General features: G+C 43.4%; 2 protein-coding genes across 6 annotated transcripts in view; both read right to left on the reverse strand.

Moving 5' to 3' along the window:
• Positions 1-6,973, reverse strand: part of kiaa1549la (KIAA1549-like a) — a 32,503-nt gene extending 25,530 nt beyond the window's left edge. For all 3 annotated transcript variants that reach the window (XM_031565330.2, XM_031565329.2, XM_031565328.2), the window contains exon 1: positions 5,835-6,973. In XM_031565330.2, coding sequence (XP_031421190.1) covers positions 5,835-6,057 — 223 coding nt within the window. In that variant the 5' untranslated portion in view covers positions 6,058-6,973. The remainder of the gene's footprint in view (positions 1-5,834) is intronic.
• Positions 6,974-7,108: 135 nt separating this feature from the next.
• The window catches only part of hipk3a (homeodomain interacting protein kinase 3a), a 36,218-nt gene continuing 27,234 nt past the window's right edge, over positions 7,109-16,092 (reverse strand). For all 3 annotated transcript variants that reach the window (XM_042707383.1, XM_042707382.1, XM_031565331.2), the window contains exons 14-16: positions 14,538-14,809; positions 12,851-12,981; positions 7,109-12,695 (exon numbers count right to left, since the gene is read on the reverse strand). In XM_042707383.1, coding sequence (XP_042563317.1) covers positions 12,189-12,695; positions 12,851-12,981; positions 14,538-14,809 — 910 coding nt within the window. In that variant the 3' untranslated portion in view covers positions 7,109-12,188. The remainder of the gene's footprint in view (positions 12,696-12,850; positions 12,982-14,537; positions 14,810-16,092) is intronic.

Raw genomic sequence — 16,092 nt, forward strand, 5'->3', positions numbered from 1 at the left:
ATTCTAGTTAAGGGTGCTGGTCTGTTGGTGGTATTATTTATTTAATTATTGAGCCTTATTTATGTCTTTAATGGGGGAGGGGCAGTATGGTGTGTGTGTGTGTGTGTGTGTGTGTGTGTGTGTGTGTGTGTGTGTGTATGTGGGGGGGTTGCCTCTCACATGCAGGACTCTTGGCACGCGAGCAGAAGCCAAGAGCAGAACCAAAAACAGCAGGCTGTTACATCAGCTTCTGGCCGTTACGTGCAAGGAGCACAAACTGCGCGTGATTAGTCCTGAAGAAATCGAACAGTCCTCGAACGCTGAAGAGAGGACATGTTTATTGTGTTTCTGTACACACAAACACACACACCCCCCCACACACACACACACACACACACACACACACACACACACACACACACACACACACACACACACACACACACACACACACACACACACACACTACACACACACACACACACTGACACTTCCATTACACTTCTGCCAAATCTGGTTGTGTAAATGCTCATCTCCGGGCACTGCCATGCTTTCTAAGCTCCTACATGAGTGCCCGTCTGAGATTTGCCTGCTCTGGCTTTGACGAGGGCGGAGTGTGGCGGTGGGCAGAGCCAGAGGAGCACCTTTGATGCATTTGACTCTGCCTCTCAGGGGCATGGCGGGCGATCACAACCCCATTAAAACTAGATGAGTCTCACACTCCTCCACCAACACACAACAAGCACTCTCTCTCTCTCTCTCTTTCATGCTCTCTTTCTTCTTTTCTCTTTCTCGCTCTCACTCCATCTATCCATCTCGGCAACACTGCCCACTTTTTCGAGCCTCACTGTCTCATCTCTTGGCCAACAACTCTCCCCAGTGAGAACACAGAGGGGACTTCAAAACATGGCTTCGTCTTCTATCACTGTAATTTATTTTACTCTTTCACCATGAGCTGCCTAGAAACAATACTCAGAATCGCTCAGAGCTTTGTTTTTTGGAATGATAGAAGGAGGGAAAAATTGACAATCTCATTTGTATTCCCCATTACATCACAGGTCTTTTGAGGGATAAAGCTCATGGGCGCAGGCAACAATCTAGGGTATGATGAGGCCAGTGTTCGTCAACAAACTGATAAGGAGGAACGCAAGGTGCTCAGCCGCCTCCTAAAGAAATGGCCCTCCTTTTATATCCAGCTAAATTCATGTAGCTATTGAGCTAAACACACACAGGAAAGTCAATATATATGTATATAATATATATAATATATGTATTATGAGGACTGCAAGTCTAAAACACGAGGTGGGGGGGGGTTATATTAGGCTTTTTTCAATCATAACAATGTAATATGTCAAAACTTTTCCCAGACAAAGTGTTAAATGGACATTGAAATGTTCCCAAGGGCTCAAGGGTACAATGGCAAGTTTTGAAATGGATTAAAAATTCTGCTAAATCCTGACGAAAAGGCAATTATTCAGAACATCGTTTAGATGAAATATCAAAACTGGTGCTGTGACTGGAATAAAATAAGGACACTGATCTGTTCTCGCACTCTCTCTCTCTTTCTCTCTCTCTCACACACACACACACACACACACACACACACACACACACACACACACACACACACACACACACACACACACACACAACCAAGCTTCTTCCAAGCCCCTGGATTATGAATTCAAATGCACCAGTGTTGCCAAACTCTGTGAATGATGAATACCTGTAGTAAACGTCTCTGCCAGCCGAGCACAGGCACTTCTAATGATGAACATCCATACCTGGTTTAATATTCTAAATGACAGAATCAAGAATAACCCTGTGTGTCATCACCCTGCGAGCATCGGCGCTCTGACCCTGCCGTGCCCTCTACTCTGCGCCTACCGTTGTGCCGCGGTAAAGATGCGTTACCTAAACTCAGAGTACGGGGTTTTTTCCAGGTGTGACGGCGAGGGCTCAAAGGCCATTTCATTACTGTCGCTCTCATTCGGCCGTGTTAAGCCGCCTGAGGTCAGGCCTAATCCCGCTGCCCCCTCTGGAGAAAAAGCACCATAACACATTTGTTAAATATGCTCTTTAGTCTGTCACCGACTCCACTTTAGTGAACTGAGAGCAAATGGATTCTCTCTGACTCTGCAGTTCCCCAGGTGAGCTAACCCAAACAGCGACCGTAGAGCGCATATTTGAAGGTGTTTGCCGTTACTGGATTAGGTCTAAGAATCTAAGCTGTAAGTAGACACACGGGGAGGAAATTGCCAGCAGAGGGCCATTTTATTTGTTTGGTTTTTTTCCCTGCGTGGTATCTTGTTATCGTAAGTAGAAGAATTGAGAATGTGATAGTCTTGTGTGATTTAATTTACTGAGCCAGAGAAGGATATGTGAAGACAATGGGATTTTCAAGCTGCCTCATTGGGCTAATGGCATTGAATAAACAATATTCTTCATTAATTCTTTTTTTTAATGGAAATGTATTCACAGCCTGCGTATGAAACAATGCGATCTGAAGTACACTCCAGAAGTACCCTGTTTAAAACAAACGCTGGATTGGTATTCACAGACGGTTACACCCAGCTTCAGACACTAAGCAAACATTCACAGCTGGGTTTCACCCAGTACACGGGCTTACCTCGGAACATATTTCTTAATATCAGAAGACATTTGGTTCTGGTACAGGTCTCCTGGTGATCTATGTGCCGGGTGATCTATGTGTTGTCTTAGAGGCGTGCAATGGGTGTGACCCAGATTTTTAGCTCGACATACATCGACTGCACGGCCTTTGATTTACCGCACTGTTGCAGTGCCGTTTCTCCTGAAGACTCAACCCCTGACTTGAAATAACCTCAGTCATTAAATCAGGCAGGCACCCACTGAGAACTCACACATGCGCACACACACACACGACCCACTCACACGCATCAGACAAGAACACACACGCATCAGACAAGAACACACAGACACACACACACAGAAGTGCTCACACATGTACGTCCAGTGAGAATACAGAAATAGTTACAAAGAAAAGAAAAATGTACAATACGAGCCCCTTAATTGCCATGTAATTACCTCAAGCGCTCTTTACAATCAAAATGCATAGCAGCACATAACTGCACCAAATTGAGATCACAAATTGAACATCCAAACATGCTCAGCCCCAGCAACCCACTCCTCCACACATACACACATCAGTGTTCAGATTTGTCATGTATAACACATTAAACAGGAAACAGAAATATCTATCATCAGATGCAAACGAGCCTTGGCACTGCATAATCGACTTTCACACTTGCCATCTCCCTAATGAACCACAGCCAACAGGGATAAGGAACATGTCATACGGGAAGAAGCTCAAAGCCACGCTCAGGCGCAGCCAGACAAGAAGCCGAGTCAAGAACAGCCCAAACTGCATTAACCCTTGTGAATGGCAAGAGAGAGAGGTGAACCTATTCAGCTTAACTGGCCCTTTTTATATGTTAACTTACATGGCATTACGGACATCACTGTAAGAGAACATAACGGTTCTCAGTGAACCACTTCTTTATTTACTCTGGGTGTATATCAGTTGGCTTCATCTACTCTGGAAAGCAAGTGCACTTGAGGGCATATGAAGTTAATAGGAATACATACGAGTACATTAATACACCTGATTATGAAAATGTAGACTTTAGAAAGTCCATGCTTGATTATGACCAGATACACTGACCCACCATTCAGAGACATTGTCAAGGCCCAGTGAGGTCTGAGGCCATGGCACTATGACTATGTCAAAAGATCCATCAACCAGTATCATTTCATGGCTTCTCATAGCATCATTTCCAACGTCATATTCCACGGGCTTCATTGCTTCAGATCAAGATTATTAGTTGAACCACGTAGGTAGATAATTCTGAGCTTTAAAGATGAAGAGGACCGACTGTAGAGGACCAACTATCACATACACACCCACTTCCAAATCAGCAACCGCCTCCCCCTACCAAATCCACAGTCCAACTGGCAGCCAAAACCTGCTTCATGATCCCTAAAGAGGGCATTCAATCTTTTTCTTTCTTTCTTTATTTTTGTGGAAATCAGAAGCACTGACTCCAGCTAAACGAATTGTTCGCTTGGGTCTACTCTCCCCAACTAAATCGGTAAACCTGACCCGTCGCCAGTGAAACACTTGTCACAAATCCTTTGAGTATACAGATGATGCGGTTCATCATTGTCATTCAGATAATACACTCACTCTTTCTGCTTCAAAAGAAATAAAAAAAATAAAAATAAAAGTGCAGGGCAGATCTGTTCCCATGGCAACACTGCACAGTGGGCTCTTGTTGACTCGGAGAGCATCACTGTGGGGGCATTGAAGTAACTGCAGCAGTCAGGGAGCCACAAGTGTTTCTGGCCACAAGGTTGTGCAAATGAAAAAAAAGAGAACTGAATAAAATGGTCAGGGAAACATAAGTATATAAATGGCATAGTCTCAACCGCACTTTGCAAGCTTTGACATGATGCTATGAATGGACAACTTAAATGATTACTTTTCTTGCAGGACAAAAATAAAAATGTATTGTAAATGTAATGTACATATTTATTTTCACCAAATAATGAACACAGTTCATGCAAAAGCCAGATTGTGACATAGATACACGCATATACATAGCATAATTCATAAAACATATGACATATACTGTCAATAATTGTCATATCAGTTAGCGTCAAATCATGTCCAGTAAAAAAATTCTATTGACCTAATACGGTCATTTCTATGACATATCTATATCTATCTTTTCTGCTATAACAGTTAACTCTAATGTGGCTATATGGCATCAGCTATGTGGCATCTGAAATTCTGGACAAATGATATGGTATGTTATTAGAACCTGTAAATGGTGTGAGGACAGTGTTATATATAAAGGAAGAGTTCAAGTGGAATATGTATACCAAAAAAATTCAGGCAATCATTAGAACTGACAATTGAACAGATCTTTCATTCTTCATAAATAAGGCCCAACCAAATCAAATGTCACTAATCAATTGAAATTGTCAACATCAGCCTATAATCCAGTAGGCAACTTAAAGAGAGTTAGGTCGGTGTCTTGTGTCCCACTGGGCTGGCCTGTGCTTTTGTAAGATGAGCTTTACAAAGCTGTGTGGTGTTTTGTGATTTCCAGTCATTCGCGTCAGTTCATTTGCTGATCTATTGTTATGACTAAGCCCTTCTGTCCCCAGTAACAAGATCATATATGTGACTGCGCAAAGTGCCAGATGCTAGGGGCCAAAATGCATCACTTGGTGGAGTGCAAGAGCGTGCCGGAGAATAAATTACTCATCTTACATCACTGCTTTACAATAGCAGTGAAATCAGCTGTCAACATTTCTAAAAATCTGTGACTAAGCCTTACGAAAAGTAAGGGGGCCTATAACGACGTAAAAATACTTCTTCGCTTGTTCATTAAAGGGACAAAGCATAGGGTGTTGTGAAATCAGTTGATTCATTGTCATGTCAATAATGCTGCAACCCAGGTTGGAGTGGTGTTTGTTGACATACAAGCATGGAGTTATGGCTATTGTTTTGGCTCTATTGGGGCTCATTTTCCATCAGATGAAACAATGCTGGTGTTTTTTTTTTATATATATATTTAGCAGCAATTATGCCAAAGAGCTTTAGGTCATTCAATGGTGAGGCTAGCCTATTCTGGGAAAAACACAATGGATTCGCTATTGTACACTATATAGAACAAAGCAGTCACATAGGCTAACTGTTTCTGTGGACATTGGAGTAGCTACCTTGTAAACCAATTACAATTGCGAATTAATCTTTATACATTAACTCGAACAGGTTGTTAAGGAAAATATTAAAATATCCATCTTACCATCAATGGCAAAAACCGACTGCACAAGCAGTAACATCATTCCAAATGAAATAAGACCCTTAGCCATCACTCCGTCCAGGTCAAATATTTTGCCGTTCATCCGCACAGACAAGGTGAATCCAATCCCAGCATCTATCCATTCCGACCAACCTAGAGCCCGTGGCTTGCCATCCCGACCGGTAACCAAGATGTAGGAATGGTTACACGTAATTCTCGAGGGCATCTGTCTATCCTGTATATGCTCAACAATATTGGAGCCTCAAAAGACATTTGATCATCAGTCCTTTCCAGTTCCCAAAGTGCGATCGTTTCCTATGCGTCGCTTTGATAGCCCGAGCGGCAGCATTGAAACTTTAAAGGCGATGCGTCTCCAGAGATGCCCGTCAAAACGAACAAACTGGGAAATGAATGCGCCGTGCGGACAAGAGAGGATGCGCTCGTGTTTACAAGCTGTTCATTTAGAGTCCATTTAGTACGGTGTCGAAACCGCAGTGTTCCGCTCTATGATGGTCATCCGAGCGGCAAAAACAAACACATACGGGAGAAGAGATGTGCCCCTCAGAAAGAGAGATCACGCCTGTGACTAGAACGTTTGCGACTGAAGGCGAACAAGTGATGAGGCACCATGACAAGCAGCTAATAGAGATTCTGACGACCTCTGCTGGGTCAAGCGGAGCCCAGAATGAGCGAATGAAAGCGACGAAGGAATAATCCGATTTCAATGTGGTGGCGCCTATTTCCTGCCACATCAAAAGTGAGATTTGGCATTTCCAGCCCGGTTAACTGAAGGACAGTCTGTAGATTACTAAAGATGCAGCTGGACGTTTTACTACCGCCAAATCAAGAAGGCAACCTGGACACAGGTGGCTCTAAGGCTTGTAGTTTTCCTATGCGATACATCGCTCATTATCTTAGTCTATGTTGAGGTTTTCATTTAAAAGCTTTAAATTACTGCTTACAATTATTGACTGTTATATCACGATGAGTACATTATAGACTACGATTCCCATTTACGTAAGCATTAAATAGGTAAATTACACTTCGAGTTTCTCCTTTGAATCTAGGAAACGTTGGGATGAATGGACAATAAACTGCCTTTTTAAACCTGATAATATAATTCAGTGTGCTGTTACATAACAACCGGAAATGTGCATCAAATGGACACATGCTTTTGTGCGTATTGACCCACACGATGGCGCTGTTTTTAATGTGACATAAAACAAGAACATGGGGAAAGTTTGAACTTAGCAGTTGGAAGAAGTAATCGGAAATCATTTTGCTGTAATAGACATTTTTATTCAAAGTGATTTTCGACAATACACCATAAATTCTTAATTTTGACACTCACAAATAGTCACCAGGAAAAACCCGCTTTCTGTGACAAGTACATAAGGCTTGGTCACATTGAAAAAAAAAAGAAGAAAAATCACTGAGAACTAGAGAGAAAAAAACGACCGCAAACTGTAAGAGACATTACATAAAGGAAAAATATATATTTCCCAGTCCTCATGTTGTAAATATTGCACAGTGCAATGGCTACATGGCAAACTAATGTAGCAGTAATAAAAACAAAGCAAACTGAATTAAGGGAGCCACAAAATCTACAAAATATTAAAACAGTAACCGCTCATATCTAGTAAATAAAGACTATTTGCTTTGTAAAATCTAAATATATTATCTATAAACAAGCAGTGTGATTTTTTTTTTGAGGATTACCTGCCTGAAATAAAAATGAAAATCCATGTAAAAATATATCTAAAGCAATCCAACCCAAGCATTAAGGATTTAGGTATAATACAGTAGCACATGAGACAAATATAAAGACCCTGAATTTGATGTACAATAATCTCTTAACTGAGAGGGAGGAAAACAAAATTGTAAACTAAAATGTTTGGTATTTTGAATAATAAATGGTAAAATGTCAAATAAAGTACAAATACTATTCAGTCTGTTGTGTACACATGATTGAGCAATCATCAAATAAACTCTGTTTTCTTATGTCCCATCCTTGAGTGCTTGACTGAATTTCATGACCTCAAATATCAGATTTGAATAAAAAGAATACACATGGTTTTGGTGTAGCTTGCGTGAAGGCTTCCAGGTATTATTCTGCCTTCTTTTAACGAATTACATTTTAGAGACACAACTAACTTCAATTCCACATGCATACTAGTGAACATTATTGTATGTGCACAAGTAGTAGTATCTATACGTTTCTTCTAGCGCCACATGCTCAGCCAAATGTCCACCTATGCTTATTTTTTTTTTTTTAACAGATAAAGGAGTTTGAGAAATGAAGTGCCTTGGCCAAAAAACGCAATATTATGCTGTTTGTGACAAATGGACACAACAAGAAAATCAATGGTCTGCGATTCAAGAAGCATTAACTAGACCTGTTACGAGTGAACTAAAACAGGTTAGGCATAACTAATTCCATGAGTGAGGGATGTTTTTCCTCCATGTTTTTCTTTTGATGGCCTTTAACCCCCAATGTTTTGTTCATGTATACATTCACAGTGTATATGTGTAAATCTCCCCAAATACAAATGAACAGACTTGGGTGATTTAATCAGCATACAAATATTCCCTGATTAATAATGTATTATAGACTTCTCTATTGTCCGCTCACTAAAAATGGTTCTCAGCATTTTCACACGTTGACAGTCAAACAAAACTCAGAGTGGGTATGTATGTGTGTCTGTGTTTGAGTTGGGTGTGGGGGGAGTTGGTGGTGGTGTGATTATCTCAACATATAATCAGGAATCCCATTTCAAGGAAAAAGTGTATTTCACTTGCTGGGAAACCCTATGCCGTGTTTCAAAGGAAAAACTCTTCTCACATTGACTGAGGTTTGAATGTGCTGATGTGACTAGGGGGTAGGAAACAAGTGGGTCCTAACAATCCACCTGGGCAGCACATTGTGCCCTCCCCCTTTAAGTGATGAAGAGATGGGATTGGGCGGAGATCAGGTACTGGGTGCCAATCTGTTCCCCAGGCCTGCTGCCCCACCCCCGGTGCTTTAGAAAAGGCACAGACTCTGTGCTGCCGACCTCCAGGACAGAAGGTCAAGGGGTTTCACAAAGAACACAAGAGATCCTAAACCACGTACACACTGACAGGTGACACTGCAGTGTCACTCAACATCAACAGGTGCTCAGTAACTACACCACATAGGCTTGGTTACAACACAAGGATCTGCACAACATTTTCATTCCCCATGGATTCATGAGAGAAGGAGGCTTATAGTTTCTTTTGAACACTGCAACTTCAGAAACGGAAAACACTAAAGCATGAATGAATAAACCCACACCAGGTTAGCTTATTGACATGCTAACAAGTGCTTAATAGCATGTTAAAGGAACATCAGATATCTAGGTTACTCCGAATCCCACAGCATAGACAAGAAGAACGGCACTAAAAGTATACCATATCTACGTGTCAGTAATACATAACAGTGGAGCCATTGAGTGAAATCTACAGGGTAGGGCAAATGTTAACAGAAGGCGGACGTTAAAATATAGTTAAATTATTGTACATCAAGACAACGATGTGTACTCGCCAATGAGCCCAACGATAACTACACTTCAAACATGGACAAGAAACAAACCGATAACAAAAAAGGAAGAACCACTCAAAACAAACCCAGATCACGCCCAGAAAAGCACCTTGCTATACAGTAGTCACAACAACACGGCAAACAGAAAAGCCAAAATATACAGAGGCATTACAAAAGGTTTTTTCGGTGCCTGTCCTAATCGTCATAACATAAGAACACACACACACTTCTATCATTAGGTCATATCAAAACCACACGGCTATTGTAATTAGACTTACACAAAATCGGAATGCTAAGTAGGATCTACGTTAAAAATCACCTACTTTCACAGCTATTAGGAAGTGGCAACCAGTATATAGCAGCTTATCTATGATACATTCAAGATAAATGATACTACTTGCCCAAAAAAGCTAAAATGTCAACCTCACCCCTTTTCCATTCCACACACAGAGTTGCTTTGCCAAAAAACCAAGTTCCGTCTCTATGGTATACTTGTGGTATATGAAGGAACAGTAGCTACTTTGCGTTCAAAACAAGTTATGGTCTTTGGTCTTGCAAAGCATTTGATAGCAAAGACAATGCATCTACGGTCAAACTACAAGAAACGCTAAATGCAAGAGACGACAACTCCCTGACGGAATGTATTACAAAAAGAAATCTGTAATCGAACAGGACGATTAAAAGCACAATTTTTACCATGCTCAAAATGAGGAATAAATTGCACACAACCTCACATCTTTGTAAAGCACTATATATATATATATATATATATATATATATATATATATATATATATATATATAAAAACACACACATACACACACACACTCCAGCAATGATTGATAGATGGAGATTAAATACTGAAAAGTCTTCACAAGCTTATATGGAAAACCAAATGAAATCGAAGGTTAAAGTTAATTGCGTGTCAAAGCTATAGCTAACTCTTACAACCAAGGAGAAAAAAAAAAAAAAAAAACTCAAAAAACACCCATCTTGCTCACTAAAAGAACACAAGAGTACAGATTGTGCTACAGGTGTGTTAAAACGGTGTCGATACTCTTCGCTATAACTATGTGAAACAGTCAAAGCACACGGGTGGATGTGGATCACCTGAATGTTCTTTACTCTAACCCTAACCCAAGTCAACACCACCACTGTCCTAAGCTGGAGATCACACAAACATATGCCATCACACACATACCACAGCCTACTTTTCAAAAAAGCATCATTTTGCTCGGGTATATATAATCTAAGCATAATCAACTCAATTACAAGCAATACAGTATATCAGTGAAAAGGGACAAAGGCTTGGGGTCTCAGAAGTTCCATTAACTAGCAGTCAACATAACGAGCTTAACTGTATAAAGGCAATCTACACTGGAAGCATTTGATTTTCTCAATCCCCCTCGATAAAAACAAGCTTAAAACGTGACAGTGAAGCAATCCTAGACACGATCACAGATGGGAACAAAATGATGAAGATGGGGCTTGAAGACTGGTTTGTTTGGTCCCAGGTTGCTATACTATTGAGAGCCACATTATCAAAATGGTTGCGAGTTATTGTGTGGGACTTCAAGAGTGACCATGTGCAAGACGTGCAAAGATGTGCAAGACTTGGTTTCCGTTGACGCGCGCTTGCAGAATCTTGTTTTTGTCATTTGGGGGTGAAGGTGTAAAGACACCTCTCCTTCCCTAACGATGTAACGCCATGAAATACCGGATATTTCAGGCTTCTTCTGATGTTCCACTGATTAAAACAGATGGAAAAAAATAGCATCAACCACGTCTAACGAATAACCACTTCATTTGATCTGCAAGTGCTGCAGTCTGGGGCATTTTCTATAGAAACACCAGGGTCACAATGTCTCGCCACGTCTGACCAAAAGCAGGTAAGGCACTTTTTCTGCGGGTTACAATGCAGTGAGTCTCATCAGACACAGGAGAGTGAGGGAGTGTGACATTCAGGCAACTGTCCCACTGTTTGTTTTTCTTCAGAAAGAAAGAAAAAAAACAAACAAACAAACTAAACTCTAGCCACTTTCTTTTGCCCATGCACAGAACATGCAGGCTTTTAGTGGGAGAGAGCGCCTTCTGTCGGGTCACTAAACACTGAAACCACAGCAGGATGCAACAAAGACTAAGACAGTTCCCACCGATACACTATGAGGCTGATACGCGCATATATGTGACCCAAGCACAGGAGACTGGGATGGCTTCACAAGAAAAGACGTGTCTAGCACACAAGTTTCCAAGGCAACATAGAAAAATAGTCAGAATAAAGGGGAGGAGGGAGGGGAGTAGGAGGATTTTTTTTTTTTCTTCTTCATTCCTCTCATCCCTGTAAAAAAGGAGATCTGAAGACTGGGTTGTTATCAAATGTGCAAAAAGAAACACACCGTAAGCGAGTTATCTAATTCATTCGACCACACACACACACTCTCACTCACACACTCACCCCCTTTACCTCATTTGTATGTTTAATTTCACTCATTCATTCATTCATTCATTCATTCATTTCACTCGCTGCTTTGATTAACTGTAAAGCTCTATTTAATTTGCATCATCGTAATCATCCTCAAACTACATGGTTTTAAAAAAATACGAAAAGGTTCTTTTGGGTATGTAGTAGTAATAGTAGTAGGAGTGGTCCCCCTCCGTGGTCAGTCGGGGGCCCCTTCAGAATCGAAAGCTGAGCACAGGACTAGCCGCACTAGTAGCGGTGGCTGCGTTGGGGGTGACCGTGTTGGTGGGGGTGATGGCGGTGGTGGAGTGGGCTAGCCGAGGCCTGGCGCTCAGACTCAGATGTAGGGATACTGGCTGAGTTTGGCGGGGCTGAGGGGGAAGCCGGCGTAGACGGGTGAGGCCATGAAGGAGTGCGGGGGGAAGAGCGCCTTGAACTGGCCCTGGTGGTGGTGCTGCTGGAGGTGGTGGTGGTGGTGGTGGTGGTGGTGGGGGCTGAGTCCCACTGTGAGCGATGGGTGCGGCAGAAGTCCGTAGGCGGGCTGCAGGACGGCGGGCCGCGACGGGCAGGGTGAGGCCAGCAGGTGGGCCACGGGTGCGGAGGTGGGCGGTGGGGGAGGAGGGTAGGAGAGCAGCGTAGGAGCCTGCACCGGCGGCGGAGGAGGAGGGGCTTGACCTGAAACCGAGGGGGGCGGCGGCTGGGGCGGAGCCGCGCTGTGGGTGGGGCTGCCGTGGGCTGCCAGGGGAAAGGCGTGAGCGTGTACGGTGGGCGGGATGAAGGCCTGCGGCCGGTGGGACATGTAGTTGCCATTCCACTCCTTGTGGCAGGAGCCGTAGTGCTGGACCTGTGGGATCAGACAAGATCCTGTCAAACGTCATATTTTTCCCCATCAACACATGAACTAAGACTACTCTAAGCACGTGTGTGTGTGTGTGTGTGTGTGTGTGTGTGTGTGTGTGTGTGTGTGTGTGTGTGTCTGTGTGTGTGTGTGTGTCTGACCTGGCCGAAGCCCAGCGGTTGCTGCTGGAATCCAGAAGTCATCTTCTGCTGGCGGGGCAGAATGTGGGTGGAGAAGTGGCTCAGCAGTGCGGGGACGCAGTGCCCTCTGGACTGGCATAAGGACTCGAAGACTGAGAGGGAGGAAAGGAAAGAAGGAGAAAGAGAGAGAGAAGGATGGAGGGAGAGAGAGAAAAACAGACCAATAGACAGAGTGACAGACAGAGATTAAAAGAGAGAGATAAAAAAAGAGAAAGAGAGAGACAGACAGACAGAGAGAGAGAGAGAGAGAGAGAGAGACAGACAGACAGAGAGAGAGAGAGAGAGACAGAGAGAGACAGAGAGAGAGAGAGAGAGAGAGAGAGAGAGAGAGACAGAGACAGAGACAGACAGACAGACAGACAGACAGAGAGAGACAGACAGAGAGAGAGAGAGAGAGAGAGAGAGAGAGAGAGAGAGAGAGAGAGAGAGAGAGAGACAGACAGACAGACAGCCAGGCAGGAGAGAGAGGACAGATATAGAGAAACAAATACAATATAAGTTTCAAATAAAAAAAAAAAAAGCTCTTGGTGGAAAAACACAAAGGAAGAAAACAGGCTTTAACAGGTTTGCAAACACAAGTGCTATTTTTTTTTGTTTACATCAACTGCTAAGGCTGGCTAACTGGAAGTTGAAAGACCATGTTGTGTCCACTTGAACAACAACGTGTGCTTTCCAAGGACACAACAAAAAGAAAATGACCTGGACAAAAGTAACAGATGCCTGAAAATGGCCTTAGAGCGTGTTCTTCATGTCACTGCTGCACGACATGAAAAGGGATTCAGATGAAGAAACCACCCAGTTTGCAGTGCATATAAAGATGCTATATTGCCACAGACCCTCTCAGCATGAGCAGTATTTCCTGAATGGGGCCAGACAGCCAATACTAGGCTGCATGAGCGCATCCCGAGGGTTGCATGAAATCGCAATATTACTTTATAGCATGCCCTGAAGAGAGGAAAGTAACACTAAAGATGCCACAGGAGGAGAGGAATGTACCGTCTGCAAATAAAGACAAACAGGCACACACGCACACACAGGAGTAAACCAGAGAGGGGGGCTGAGAGATATCAGAGATATCACAGAAAAGACCAAAAAAACGCAACAGTGGAGGAACTCAAACCAAAAAAAACAAGTGTCCACTCAGAGACTGCGGGGTACCGCGAGCCGGCGCGAGCCGTCTGGCGCGTGTTACCCATAATCACCTGTGGTGGCCTCGGGGACCAACTAATGTGTGGTAAGCCCTTGGCTCGCCTCTAGGACCTGTGGGAGCAGAGACGGGCAGGGGCAGGTGATGCTGGGTCGCACCCTAGTCCACAGAAGCACAGTCCACTACACTTCAGAACCTTCATGCCAACGACCTGAACTGTGGCTAATTAGGTGCACATCCCAAAACAACCACCCAAGCTAAGATTTGAAATATAGCTAAAGTAGCTAACAGCATAGATTGTTATGATTACAGTGCCCAAGAGGACCTTAAGACGCTGACATTTCCTATCTTTTTTTAGTGTCATGAAAGATTATGACTTGAAGCTAAGATGTATTAGACATGTTTGAAACTATGATGAGATTGACTCAAGTGCTATACGTCTCCTGTTGATCCACAAGAGGCACTACAGTGCTTTCAACGGCCCCAGAGGGCAGGGCTCACCTGTGCTGGCCAAGCGCTCGTCGAGAATGGAGTTGTTGTTGTTCTGCACCCGCATGGGCGGCACCACTACGGTTCTGACCGGGGGCTTGTTGTTGCCACCGCGCTCCAAGGCAGGGGCCAGCGGGGCGGGCCGGCTCTCACTGCTCTGGCTGGCCAGGTAGGGGGTCTCAGAGTAGGGACTGGTGCTGGTGCTGGCGCCCGGCGAGGAGTCCGAGCCTGGCGAGCCGTCCACCGTCTCGCGGCCGCTCTCGTTACCGTCGTCCTCGGACATGCTGCAGGGGAAGCAGAACGCACAAGTTACCATCAACCTGTCAGCTCAAACATTTAAAGCCACACTATACAACAATTTGCCACTTTTTGAGGCATTTCTTTTTTTAGGCAACTAGTTTTGAAATCATCTTCAAATTCATTTTGATGGTATATGGTTATGTGAAGGATAGATAACCGTCGTTCCCACAAGCCATCCTGGATATCCTCTATTTAGTTATGTGTACCGGGAGATGGTAAAGTAACGCCTTACACAGACACGAGCTACAAAGCGCTTTACAAGCGCAGGTACAGGTGCAGGTGATGTATTGTAGTGTACAACAAGCGCCACTAAAAGGTCAGTTTACTGGTCAAAAATGGCGACATTGAATGTTCTGCAACAAGGAGGAAGTGGAGTGGTGTTGTTGAAATAAATGAAGGGTGATCTTTTAACTCCTCAACAAGGAGGAGTTGTCTCTGTGTTTCCCTGGTGCTAAACTTGGTGACCCCATTCTACACAAAATAGCCTATAATGACAAAGGGAAAACAGGCTTTTAGACATGTGTGCTAATTTATTAAAAATCAAAAATGTTAAATATCAAATGTACACAAGTGTGCACACCCTTTGATATGACACCCACAAGTGAGCTGAGGTGCATTTTGTTTCCACTGATACTACTTGAGATGTTTCTACAACTTAATTGGAGTCCACCTGTGATACATTCAATTGATTGTACATGATTGGGGATTGCCAACACCTGCCTATATAACGTCCCACAGTTGACAGTGCATGTCAGAGCAAACTCCAGGCCATGGGGTCAAAGGAATTATCTGCAGACCTCAGAAATAGGATTGTGTCAAGGCATAAGGGTACGGAAAAATCTCTGCAGCTTTACAGGTCCCAAAGAGCACAGTGGCCACCATCATTTGTAAAATGGAAGACATTTGGAACCACAGAGAATCTTCCTAGACCTGGGCGTCCAGCCAAACTGAGCAATCAGGGAAGACGGGCCTTGGCCGGGGAGGTGAGCAGGAACCCGAGGGTCACTCCGACATAGCTTGAACGTATCCTTAGGTAGATAGGAGAATCTTTCAGAAGATCAACCATCCAGGCAGCACTCCACCAATCAGGCCTTTATGGTAGAGTGGCAAGACGGAACCCCTCCTTAGTAAAAGGCACATCAAAGCCTGCTTGGAGTTTGCCAAAAGGCACCTAGAGGACTCTCAAACCATTAGAATGAAGATGCTCTGGTCTGATGAAACCAAAATTTTACTTTTTTGGCTTGAATGATGCTTGGTGAAGTGAAGC

The sequence above is a fragment of the Clupea harengus genome, chromosome 3 (assembly GCF_900700415.2).
Source record: "Clupea harengus chromosome 3, Ch_v2.0.2, whole genome shotgun sequence".
Taxonomy (NCBI): Eukaryota; Metazoa; Chordata; class Actinopteri; order Clupeiformes; family Clupeidae; genus Clupea; species Clupea harengus.